This window comes from Psammomys obesus, unplaced genomic scaffold, assembly GCF_907164565.1.
Source record: "Psammomys obesus unplaced genomic scaffold, mPsaObe1.curated_primary_1811, whole genome shotgun sequence".
NCBI classification, from domain to species: Eukaryota; Metazoa; Chordata; class Mammalia; order Rodentia; family Muridae; genus Psammomys; species Psammomys obesus.
The window spans coordinates 11,616,993-11,629,397 of NW_026596143.1; the positions used below are offsets into that span (position 1 = coordinate 11,616,993).

The 12,405-nt window shown below is 44.4% G+C and overlaps 1 protein-coding gene across 2 annotated transcripts in view; it reads left to right on the plus strand.

Annotated features, from left to right (window-relative positions):
- The first annotated feature begins 2,810 nt into the window (after positions 1–2,810).
- Ido1 (indoleamine 2,3-dioxygenase 1) overlaps positions 2,811–12,405 on the plus strand; it is a 14,341-nt gene continuing 4,746 nt past the window's right edge. Inside the window, exons 1-5 of one of the 2 annotated variants that reach the window (XM_055593402.1) lie at positions 2,811–2,909; positions 5,934–6,029; positions 6,146–6,265; positions 9,158–9,276; positions 11,256–11,270. In XM_055593402.1, coding sequence (XP_055449377.1) covers positions 2,811–2,909; positions 5,934–6,029; positions 6,146–6,265; positions 9,158–9,276; positions 11,256–11,270 — 449 coding nt within the window. Of the gene's footprint in view, positions 2,910–4,088; positions 4,341–5,933; positions 6,030–6,145; positions 6,266–9,157; positions 9,277–11,255; positions 11,271–12,405 lie in introns of those variants that run through there. The other variant, XM_055593401.1, reaches the window with a different exon arrangement.

A 12,405-nucleotide genomic window follows, 5' to 3' on the forward strand; every position in this document is an offset into this window, starting at 1 on the left:
AAAAAAAAGGTAAAAAAGGAACATACTGTATCATAGGAATCCTCTTCCAGGAATGTCCACATAATTTCCTAACTAGATATTTATGAAGATCAAAATTTTCATTTCCATCAGAGTTTTTGAAAAACCCTGACACTAAATTCTCAGGGGTGGGGATGGGGCAACGGCCTGCTACAAACATGTACCAAAGATGCTGTGTCTTTTAGATATTAGAATATCACTGAATACTGGTGTTTCGGTTATTTTTCATTCTTCTTGCATGTGTGTCCTAGATCCTCTTATTTTAAACTGAGAATCTCTTTATTGAAAAAATAAGTATATTTTGAGACTGAGTAGCAATGCTAAGGAGGAAGCAGGATGCATTTCAGAGATTCACATATTAAGAAAGAATAAGTTTAGTCTTGCATAACCCTCGATAAGGGTTTCCCTACAGATCTCTTATTCCAACCCACTAGTTAACTAATTGCCTTATAATATAACACAATCTGGCCTTGAACTCTTGAGCTACCTGTCAGAAACCTCCAAGTCTGAGATTCAGAGTATGTGCTGCCGTGCCCAGATGATTTCTTTGTAAGTCTTTGTGTATGGTGTAACAGCTATAGTGGCACAAGACAATGAGATTTCCACATGGGAATGTTGATAAAGCTGTTGAAAATGAATTGGATAGCTAGAGGTCTAGGCAGGAAATATAATGATGATAGAGAAACACCCAAATTATGAAACAGGTGATGGTACTAAGGAAGGCAGAGTCAGACAGGACTGAGCGGTAGGAAGCTTTAGGGAGAAGGCTCCCAAGCTCTCTAGCTGATGATGAGATCACAGGGGAAAACTCAAAAGGAAGAAAGAGATTATGTGTGAGAGCATGGGATTGAGATGTTCTTCAGAAGCCAGATGTCAGCAGCTTTCAACAGGAAGAGAAATGGAGGCAGAGAACTGAGAACATAGCTTCAGAAGCCAAGGAGACAGGATTTGCCAGACTCATATTGATTAAATATGTTTGAAGAGGGGTAGCACATGGAGGATGTGACATAAAACAGAAGAAAGTAAATAAAGTGTGTGTGTGTGTGTGTGTGTGTGTGTGTGTGTGTGTGTGTGTGTGTGACATCAAAGATGGGATGGATGGAGGCTCCTGGGTAAGCAGGGTAGAAAAACAAAACAAAAATCAAACAAACAAACAAGCTTTACCAGCCATGGCTCTTTGGAACTACTCCCAAAAGTTTTTTTTTTTTTCCAAGTCAGAATCCTCTAGAACTTGTTTCTATCATTAGAATAACACATTTTCCAAATGTCAATATTGTGATAGAATCTTTGCTTTCTAGTAGAAATGACAGGGCTCTGTAAAAATCTTACCTTGTGTCATACTTTGAAGATACAACAAGACTTCATGGCCCCACCTTTGACATGGTTCCAAATGAATCAGCCTCACGAATTATGTACTCTACAAAACCTTCACTATTGTGTTCTCTTTACTGTGTTACTTTTGGTTTTGATTTTTCCTGCCTTTTTTTTTTTTTTTTTATAATGAGCACATATTCTTGGAAAAACTATCTGTTCAAAGAAAAGCCATCAAATGATAATGGTGCCAGAGCTGTTCTAGAATGTTCCCGAGCCATGGCTCATTAATTTGTTTCAACAGCTGATGGCATGCATGATAAGCCTGGATTGTCTTTTAATGTACTGTACACTTTTTTTTTTTCCTCTTCTGATCATCAAAAGGGACATGTAGCTTCTGCTTTGGGCTCAGAATTTCCTAAAAACAAGTGATGCCTCTACAGTGTGAGGAGGCCCCATCTTAAAAAAAAAATAAATGGAAAATAAATAAAAAATGTAGAAGCCCATACGAAACAACAACAACAAAACTAAAACCATTGGATCAAGGCAGACGTCAACTTGATACCCTGTAAACATTTACCAACCAAAGTCTGGATTTTGTTCTGTGAGAAAGACTTTTAGTCGTTTGAACATTTGCTTTAGAAAATCTCCAGATGTGCAGGGCTCTTGCCTCGTCGTGGGTCAGTCCCTGACAGCCAGATGTAGTAGAGAAGGTGGACAACCTCCAACATATGACTTGTCATGGGAAGAAGGGAGCCCTCCTCCATTGGGCTCAACACAGACAGGGATCTAGGGAGGAAAAGCAGGAGGAAGGGTCTGGCCTGTAAGCATCTGTGTAGGGATCTATCCAGACCGCCAAGTGCTCTTCCTCGCTCCTTCAGACGCTGACTAGTCTATGTCGTTCAGGTTGTCTTTCGGGACTGCTGAGACAAAACTCTGATGTTTTGAAAGGCATGTGGGAGCTTAAGTGAAAGCCACGAATGGAGAACTATTGGCAGTTTGGAGCATAGCTGTCATAATAGTCTTTATTTTAAACCCAAACTCTGGGAGTTTTCTAAAGCAAAAGGGTCTCTCTTGGTCACCTGTCTTCATGATGCTTGTCATTTCAGTTGGGCCCTTTGTGGCTGGAATGCCTAATCCTGCTGGGGTAACAGGTGGCCACCCAAGCCACCCATGGGTATTTCCAGGGCTGAGGCCTGCCTGTGTACTTAGCCACCATAACAGGTACTGGAAACCCTGTGGGCATCGTAGCCAGCAGCTGATGTCCTTCAGGGGTAAATCTGATAAGGAACATGAATGTTTAGTTTCTTCCTGTGATGAATGGGGATGCTGTGTGGTTTTATTGTTTATCAAATTACGGATACATAAAATAGAAAATGAAACTGTGCCCACTTCTCCCTGCTTACGTGTCAGCAGTGGGGACTGGCCAAACCATGTCTATAAAGGTTGAAAGCTCCTTCAGTGTTCAGGGGTCAGTGGACATGGCACACAGTAAATTATCTTCTTCCGAAGGCTCTAGGAAGATCCTTGAAAAATACCACATAGATGAAGATGTGGGCTTTGCTCTGCCACATCCGCTGGTAAGAGAAGTGAAAATCTGTTATATCCTTACTCTCTGTCTTAACAGGTGAATTTCTGGATAAGCAACTATGTCTTAGCTTCTTCTAAACAAGTGCATGAAGTGTCAGGCTTAGAGCCAGGGTATGAATCAGGGAGCCTCCTTGTTCTTCAGTGTCTCTTCTTGAAAATTCAGTCGTGCTTTGTGCTCCTTACTTTCTTAACATGGAAATGTGAAGTAGTGAAGGAAGGAGCACATGAGATGTCTTTCAGCTTTATGAAGGAACGCGATGCTTGTAGAGGGGAAGTCAGCTTATAATAACCACCTTTCCAGCCAGGCGATCTGAAGAGGCAGCATTCAAACGGCCCCACTCGTGGGAATTTCCCTTCTCTTCTGAACTATATCAAATGTGCAGTCTGTTCCTCACTGACTTCAGTATATGAGATGAGAGATCAAGCGACTTTTGTTTCATGTTAATAATGCTTGTCGTTTGCTGAGCATAATTCAGAGGAGAGTGTAATCTACCTTGACTGCTCTTTTGTGCAAGCTGAGCCTCCAAGTGCAATGTATGTAGGGGGAAAATGCTTATCTTAAAACACCTCGTGTCTCAACCAGGTATGACGGTCCACAACTATAATTCTAGCACCTGGGAGGCAAAGGCAGGGGGCCTCCAATTCGAGGCCAGACTGTCTCCAGCAAAACAAACCTAAGAACCTACTAAACAAATAAAAACTACGTCACTAAATTGGAATGTGAAAACGCCACGCTTACCAGCTTATCGTTAACATCTTCATTATCAAAACTTACGGAGAATAGGAAAGAGGCAAAGTAGTCTTACAGAGGTGTCCTGCACTCACCTAGTCCCACTAAGAACCGGAGTAAGCAGCTTGGGTGACACTTGGGTGACTTGGGACCCAGCCAGAAGCCCGCAGCCAGGAAGGCACTGGTCTTGGGGGGGCCAGTGGGCTTGAGACTGGGAGAAGATACGGAAAACCAAGGCGGTTCCCCGGGCAGGCGAGGCACTGGAACCCTGCAGGGTTAAAGTTAAGTGGGCCCGCACCAGCTTGCTCAGCCCCGGGGCTTTCTGGGGCGAGCACCCCGCGGGAGTTCAGAAAGAGCATCACGCACAGCTCCCATCCAATCCGGTGGCTTGGCGCCTCGGGGGGCGGGACCACGGTCTAGCGCGCAGCCCCAGGCCCCGCCGCCTCCGCGCACCTCGCCTGGTACCCCAGCTCGGAGTGCCCTGGAGCCTGCATCTTTGGGTGCCCTGGAGTACCTAGTGTTGAGGTCTCCGTGTCCCCGGTCACGTATGTGGATCTTGGAGAGTTCAGGGTCTACCTCAGCGATTGTCAGCCTTCCTTACGCTGACAGTTCCTCAGTGGTAACCCCAAGCATAAAATTATTTTTGTTACTACTTCATGTCTGTAATCTTGCTACTTTTATGAATCGTAATGTAAGTATCTGCGTTTTCCGATGGTCTTCAGCGACTCCTGTGAAAAGGTTGGGGGTCTCGACCCACACGTTGAGAAACGCTGCGCTGACAGGAAGCTGCTTTAGGGAGGAAGCGGTTGGATGTGGTTCAGAGTTCTGGAGTTCATTTGGGGGCATTGCCTGTAGCTCTTGGGTTCGTTAGTGTCGTATGAATATAAATATGAGATTCAGGAGATATCTTTATTTGGCTTTCTTCTTCATTTGAGGGTGGAGGCTAAAATAACCTATGAGAGAGGAATTAGATAGACATCACCTATGCCCAGTCCCCTCCCCATCAATAACTTTGCTTCCCATGCTTTCTCCCATCAGCAGCAGCCTAAGCGCTAGACCACGATACCCAGTATCGAGGGACTTAGGTTCTTTACTTAACATCCAGAGCCCCTGCCCAGGACCCATCAAGTGTTCCCTTGAAGCGACCATTCTCTAGTTACTCTAGAAAACGACCTAGGTTGAGCTTGCTAAGACTTATGGTAAGAGCAAGTCTGTCTGAAATTGTGATGGGAGAAAGACATCCATGGTCAGGAAGATGGCTCAGTCAGCGCTTTGCATGAGCAAGAATGTGAATTTATTCCCAGAAGCCAAGTTAAAAAAAAAAAAAAAAAAAAAAGCCGGCGGGTGGTGTGTGCTTGAAATCCCAGTATGCTCCTAGGGCCTGCCTGCCAGACATGCCTGAGGTTGTCCTCTGGCCTTCACACACACACACACACACACACACACACACACACACACACACACGTATATGCATATACGCACGTGCACTCACATACGAATGCACACACACACATGAACATATATCCACATACATGCACACACTCTCACCCACACATGTGCACACATCCACACACATGCTTAAACCCACATAGAAAATATCTCCTAGTTCTGCTTTCCTCTCTCAAACTGCAAGCGCTATAGCAATAGTCCGTGACTGCTACGCGGGATGGAAAAGGAACTAGGTGTCCAGTAACGTGCCAGGCCCCACAAGAGATATGTTAGAAGCACAATACAGCCTTGATTCTGAAAGGTGGAAATGCTATTTCGAGCCTCAAATAAATTATACGCAAAATAAGTGGCATGCGGATTTTTTTTTAATACATGACAGACCAGTTCTTGGGCCATGAGAAATATATATGTGGAACTGAGTTCAATGCATAATTTGCTGGTAACTTTAGCGCAATCTCAGTTTTCTTCCATTCAAAGAATACCCCTGAGAAGGAGAACGTAACAGGAAATAAGTGATTGGGTGTAAAAAAGCACAACTCACGGGGTTCACGGAGAGGAGACAGGTGTAGGATAGAGGAGCAAGGAGGGTCTGGGTAGCAGCTGGGGCTGGATTTTGTAAGATGTGAATGAAAGAGCAGAGAGACATGAAGGAGCAGGGTTTTCTGCCCATGCCTCTGTCCAGTGGCAAAGCCTGGGCTGGCGTTTCCAGACTATGTTTATTGGGGGCACGCGTGGTGCTAGAGGCAAGACAGGCCGTCAAGCCGGTACTACTTCAAGTGGCCTCCGCGAGCAATTGAAACAAAATGCCGCTGTTTGGTCTTGTTTTCTTTTCAAGGAGGAACTTCCCGATGCGTACAGTGCCTGGACCCGTATTGCTAGAAATCTGCCCATGCTCATTCAGAACGGGCAGCTTCGGGAAGAAGCTGAGAAGGTTTGAAAATCCGTATAACCGTCTTTCTGTGTAATTTCTTCACATTTTGATCTTGGTCTTAAAACCGACAACATTACCAGGATTGACATCAGTCAAATCTCCCCATCTGTTCTCAGCTGCCGCTGCTACGCACTGACGAGCTCAGAGGGCACAGGCTACAGCGCCTGGCGCACTTGGCCCTGGGGTGCATCACCATGGCATACGTGTGGAACCGAGGGGGTGACGATACCCGAAAGGTTTGGAGATCTTCCGGTATCTCTCATATAGCGAGTTTCCGTTAACACGAAAGGGAATTCCAGCTTACATTAAATGTAAAGCCTTTTGAGGTCTTGGAATGTAGCTCAGTGACAGAGTGCTTGTCTGACACGTGGAAGGCTCTGGGTTTGATCCCTAGTACTGCAGAAAGTTAAATACAAGAGCTGTGTTATTATCATTATCGTTTGTGATGCTGGGGAGTTGGCGCTGGAGTGGGGTGCTAGGGTTGAACCTAGGATCTTGTGAGGCTCCAGCGGGCTACCTTTAAAAAGTTTGCATCGAGAGGAAAATAAAGCAGCTCTTTAATGGCTTGGCATGCCTGCTGTCTTTCATATACTGGACAACCGTGGAATAAGTAAATACAGACCTGTGTCCTGCTCTTTAAAATTAGTAATACTGTAAATGCTTTATAGTTGCCCTACAAATTTAGCTGGCACTCAAAAATCACATGAAATCCACAGAGATTATATATCCATATTTCAAGTCCCAAGGGAATAACATCAGTTTCTCAGAGTATCTCTTACCATTTAGGGCAACTGTAATTGATGCTTTCTTCAGATATTTTTATTGCCACGTGCAGTTTAAAATCAGAGGAATGCATACAATCCACCCATGAAATAAGTCATGTTCTGGGGCACAGAGAGGAATTAGATGCTCTGTGTAATCATGGGAGCACGCTATGGTCTTGGAATAGCATCTGGATTCTGGGATGAGGCAAAGAGTCTCTTCTTCCAGGCCAACTGACAGCATTTAACCAAAATTAAATTGTAAGTGACTGTGTAATCTCATCAGACATCTTAGGATTTTAATCTAAGTATGTACACATGACTGTGTTACATGTCTATAATGAAAAATTAGGGTTAGGTTAGTATTTGCTATCTATTTCAAGCAAGAGTCCAGGGGACTGAAACAGTAGTGTGTGTGATTACAAATTCAGAAGAATCATGAAACAGAGAGACAGACAGCATTCGGAATGCCTGTAGAGGTCTTCATGGTCTTAGCATCATTTAAAAAAAAAAAAAAAAAAAAAAGGAAAAAAAGGTAAAAAAAAAAAAAAAAAAGGAACCTGCTATCAGACTCAGTTGAGAAAGCAAATTATGAAAGAAAGATGAAGAAAAACATGTTTTAATTCATCATGACCTTGTTGGCCTCTTAAATTTTCGAAATAAAAAAAAAATGCAGCAACTTATTTTCAGGAAAGGCTTTGTCTCAACATGAAAATGAATGCTCAAAATGTAATTCAGTGTTCTGAATGTCTTTGCCTCTTCAAAGCTGCTTGTACTAAACATGTGTTAGGGCAGTCATTTTACTTTTCCTAAGTCAGTTCAAATTATTTTACTAAATGGTTCCCTGTTGCCCTCTGGCCCTCCTTTTGTAAACCTCTGATGGAATACTTCCTTTCCTTTTGAACATGTATGACTGGTCGCAGCCCAAGAGTTTCCAGCGGGTCTGCAGTGCCCATAGGTGCAATTTCATGAACAGCGGCTCTGGTTTTGCTCTCTATTGAGCTAGTCTGAGGCCGTTATAATGCTCATGATTTCTCAAAACTGTGGCATTGGCTTACTGTCGCACCATCTGTGACCAATGACACTGACCTGACGCTTCTAGAGTGCCTGTGCTATCGTCGCACCCCAGCCGTGACACACTATTACAAGGATTCCCCTTATCCCCACACGGGACCATTCTAAGTCAAATGATGTTAGGCCAGATGCAGAGCACAGGGCTAGCCGTGTAGTTAATAAACTGCACAGAGAATTTGGCCTGGACACCAGGGAACTCAGGGTCTCCACCAGGAGGAGGAGCCAGTTGTGTCATCCCCTATGAAATACCTCACATAGCAACATAAGGGGGAGGAGAACTATTTATTTCAGTGCACAGCTTCAGGGGCTTCAGCCTGTAGAACCCAGCCTCCTGTGGTGGGAGCAACCCTCTCCAGAGAGCGGAGAGAGGCTTCTATTCTGTAGACTCCCTGCTGTCTCCCTGATATTCGACCTGTGGCTGCTGCCTAATAGACCCTTCCACTCACAACCAGGGCATATCTTCCTGGTTTAGCTAATTGATCTCCTTTGGAAACACCCTCTCAGAGGAGTCCAGGCTACGCTGTGATAACAACCTACGCACCTCTCATCAGAATCAAGTTGGCAATCGAGATTAATCATCGCATCCACCCAGTTAAAACACTAGACCCCACTGCTTGGGGTAGCCGCTGTTTTGCATACTGAAACAGGGTCTCGCTGTGTAGCACAGGGCTGTCCAGAACTCACTCTGTGTCCTGCATTGGCCTCGAGGTCTCAGCTCTCCTTTATCATCCTTCCAAGTAGTGGGATAAAGGGCCGGCATGGTACCAGTGCCAGGTATAGTGAAGTTTACTGAGAACAGAATAAACATACCACACACAGACACACACACACAGACACACACACACAGACACACACATACATACAGAGGGGTGAGGAAGAGTGTTTCTTTCTTAAATGTGTGCTCTGGGACAGCAGTCTGCTTGCTCACAAAAGTCCTTAACAAAGCCTAGAAGTCCAGGGGCCACTGAGTTTTCCTGTTTTACTAGCGCCAGCTAACATGGTGCTGTTGTGAAGGACAGAGTGGAAATAACTCGGGGTCATTAGGATATAAAACCTGCAGGCTCCTTATCTTATTTTCTTTCCTGCCTGTGGCCAAACTATGCCCCAGACAACTCACATCCCAAACAGGAACTCGGAACAATCGCCAGGGTTACGTTATGAAATGTGGGAGAGAAAAACTACACTGGTGGCCTTCCAGATGTTATCTGTGCTCCAGAACAAGTTTTAACAGTGAGGTGAGAAAAAGCGTAAGATGCTTCAGTGGCTGAACACGAGCCGGTGCGTTTCCATCAGGTGCTGCCCAGCAATATCGCTGTTCCCTACTGCGAACTGTCTGAGAAGCTGGGGCTGCCTCCCGTTCTGTCTTACGCAGACTGCGTCCTGGCAAACTGGAAAAAGAAGGACCCCAATGGGTAGGTAGCTGTGAGCAGAAAGGGGCTCGGAACTCTCGCTATGAACCCAGGGTATTTATTGCTTAATTTTTGGCAGCACAGCTTCCTGCGGCTGGCTGTTTTCCTAGACCGTTGTGTCTGTAACGACAAATGTTATACATGAGCATGAAGCACCTGAATACCGATGGGAAAATGCAGAGAGCCTTCATGTTCAGCGTATTGTGTACACACTCCGTAAAGCCACACCCCGAAGCCAGCTAGAGAAATATGCCTGTCACTTCAAGAAAAAAAAAAATGCTTTCATGCTTCTATTTTTTCAGTTCCTTCCTCTGCATCAAGAAAATGCATCTAAATTGTTTTTATTGGTGTAGGGTCCAGCAAGATGGCTCAGCAGCCAAAGGTAGTTGTTACACAACCTTGTTGACCCAAGTTTAACCCCTGAGATGCAAGTAAATAAAGAATGGACTCTACAAAATTTTCCCATGCCCACTGCCTGTGACCCTTGACACATGTGCCCCCCACATCATCCACACAGAGGAGAATAATAAATCTAAGGCTGTTTAATTTAGTTGATTTTGTATTTAAAAGTTAGTTGGGATTTAAGGATTTTTAAAATTCATTTTGCTTGGGTTTTATTTCATTTGTCTGTTTTTTGGACAGTGTCTTGCCTCTTACCCCAAAGTGACCTTGAATATTTTGTCCCCTGCCTCAGTCTCCTTTGCTCTAGGATCCCAAGCGTGCACCACAGCACCGGGCAAGTTGGATTTCAGTCAATTAAACCACTGTCTTAGTTAGGGTTTCTCTGGCCATGATGAAACACCAGGACTGAGAACAGCTTGGAGAGGAAAGAGTTTTTACTTTGCCTTAGCTATAAGTTCATCACCCAGGGAAGCCAGAGCAGCAACTCAAGGAGGGATTCTAGAGGCAGGAATTGGAGTAGAAGCCACGGAGGAACACCACTTACATGCTTGCTGGCCATGGATTATTCAGACAACTTTCTTAAAGCCCGAGCTGGTCCCTCCCTCCCTCAATCATTGATCAAGAAGAGCTTACCTACAGGCCAGATCCTGGTGATGGCACCTTCTTCAATTGATGTTTTCTCTTCTAAAATGACTTGTGTTAAGTAAACATAGACCCTAGCCAGAGCACACAGCAAATATGAACTTGTTTTTCTCTCAGATTTTTTAAAATTCACTTAATATCCTTGTTGTAGCCCCATCCCTCCTCCCCTCCCAGCCCCACCCTCCCTCTCTCCCCTACCCCTTCCCCTTTACTTCCAAAAAGAGGTGCTCCCTTTTCCATGCAGCCCAGCTCATCTCATGGAGTTGCATCAGGACTGGAAGGGGCTTCCTTTCCTTCACGTGCTTTGGAGATTCAGCAAGTGTAATTTCTAGACAGCCAGTTACATTTAAGAGTGGCCAGGTCCTCAGTGGGAGAAGCAGAAGCATAAGGGCTTTCAGGGCAGCCTGCTCAGAAGTAATTAGAGACAGGAACCCCCCCACCCCCCCGGCAGCAAGCAGCAAGAGGCTAACAGCCCCTGTGGCTGTCAGCTTGTACCTGTGAGATGTAGTTGGAGAACGTACCTTCATGGTAACAGATCGTTCTGAGTGTGTGCTCTTTGCTTACTTAATGTGTAAGTGAGTCGTTCTCACCCTGCGGGTCGAGACCCCCTTGGGGTCGCATAGCCGATATTTACATGGCGATTCAATGAAAGTAGCAAAATTACAGTTAAGAACTAGCAACAAAAACAATTATGTGGTTTTGGGGGAGAGGTCACCACAACATGAGGAACCATATGAAAGGGTCACAGCATTAGGAAGGTTGAGAACCACTGTTAAAAGACCCTAAGAAACATAAAAACTATGTTTTTCCTTCATTAAACCCATGTCTCGGCACTGGTGGGTCATAGTATACAAGCCAATACTCAAATTCACCTGATTTTATAACTGTTTTCTTTCTCTCTTCCAACTGGCACGTTGTTCTGTGGCTGCTGTCCAAAGGCCCATGACATATGAGTAAGTATTTGGCTATTCTTTCATCCTGAGAATTATCTGCGAGCCAAAGTGAATGCAGGTTTGTGGCGATCTTCCAAACGATTGGATTCAGGAAGAAAGTAATAGATAATTATTTTAGTCCTTAATTGTATCTATAAATGTGATTGTGTCTATTTGATATTGTAGCTACAGATACTTGCACAGCTGCTATTTGCATCTGCATGTTTGAAATTCATATGGTCTGATATGAAAAGTACGTGTCTGTATGCTTGTATGTGTGTGAGCCAATGACCTCTGTGACTAGAAGTAGTCAGTGACATCGCTGAGTACTCCTTTTTTTAATGATTTATTTTTTTATTATGTACACAATGTTCGGCACACCTGCATGCCAGAAGAGAGCACCAGATCGCATTATAGATGGCTGTGAGCCACCATGTGGTTGCTGAGAATTGAACTCAGGACCTCTGGAAAAGCAGCCAGTGCTCTTAACCTCTGAGCCATCTCTCCAGCCCCCAACGAGTACTCTTACGTCTGCTCTTTTTAACCCAGCCCTTATCGTTTTTGATCTGTGTGCTACACTTTATTAAAAGCTGGGAAACTAAGACATACGGTCCAAGTATAATCTCCTGGATGGAGTTAGGCTAAATATGTAGATATAAATATATAAAAGATAAAATGTACAAGCACTAATCAGACAGATTAGTGGGGGATGAGAGGGAATCCAGTTGCCCCAGGATGAGTGCTGACAGCCTAAGACATGGTGAACGTGTTGGTCTTGGAAGTACAAACCTTTGGTTGCATTATCACAGCTGGTGGCCTCCTCACCAGCACCACCATAAATAATGACTAACGCAAATAATACCGTGGGCTAGAAAACAAAGGACTGAATGGTTTCACAGGTCTTTGTTGCTGATGGTCAAGAGCTTGAACAGTATCTTTAAATAATGAGCTTTTTAAAACAGGCTCTCACAGCAGACAAACAGCCGAACAGCTAGACCTAGATCCCAAGAATCTAGCCACTTTAAAATTCATAGATACACAGATTCGGAAGCCATGGTTTCACCAATGCCAAAACTTTCGTAGAAAAGAAAAAACTGAATCTAGCCATTTGTGTGTGTGTGTGTGTGTGTGTGTGTGTGTGTGTGTGTGTGTGTGT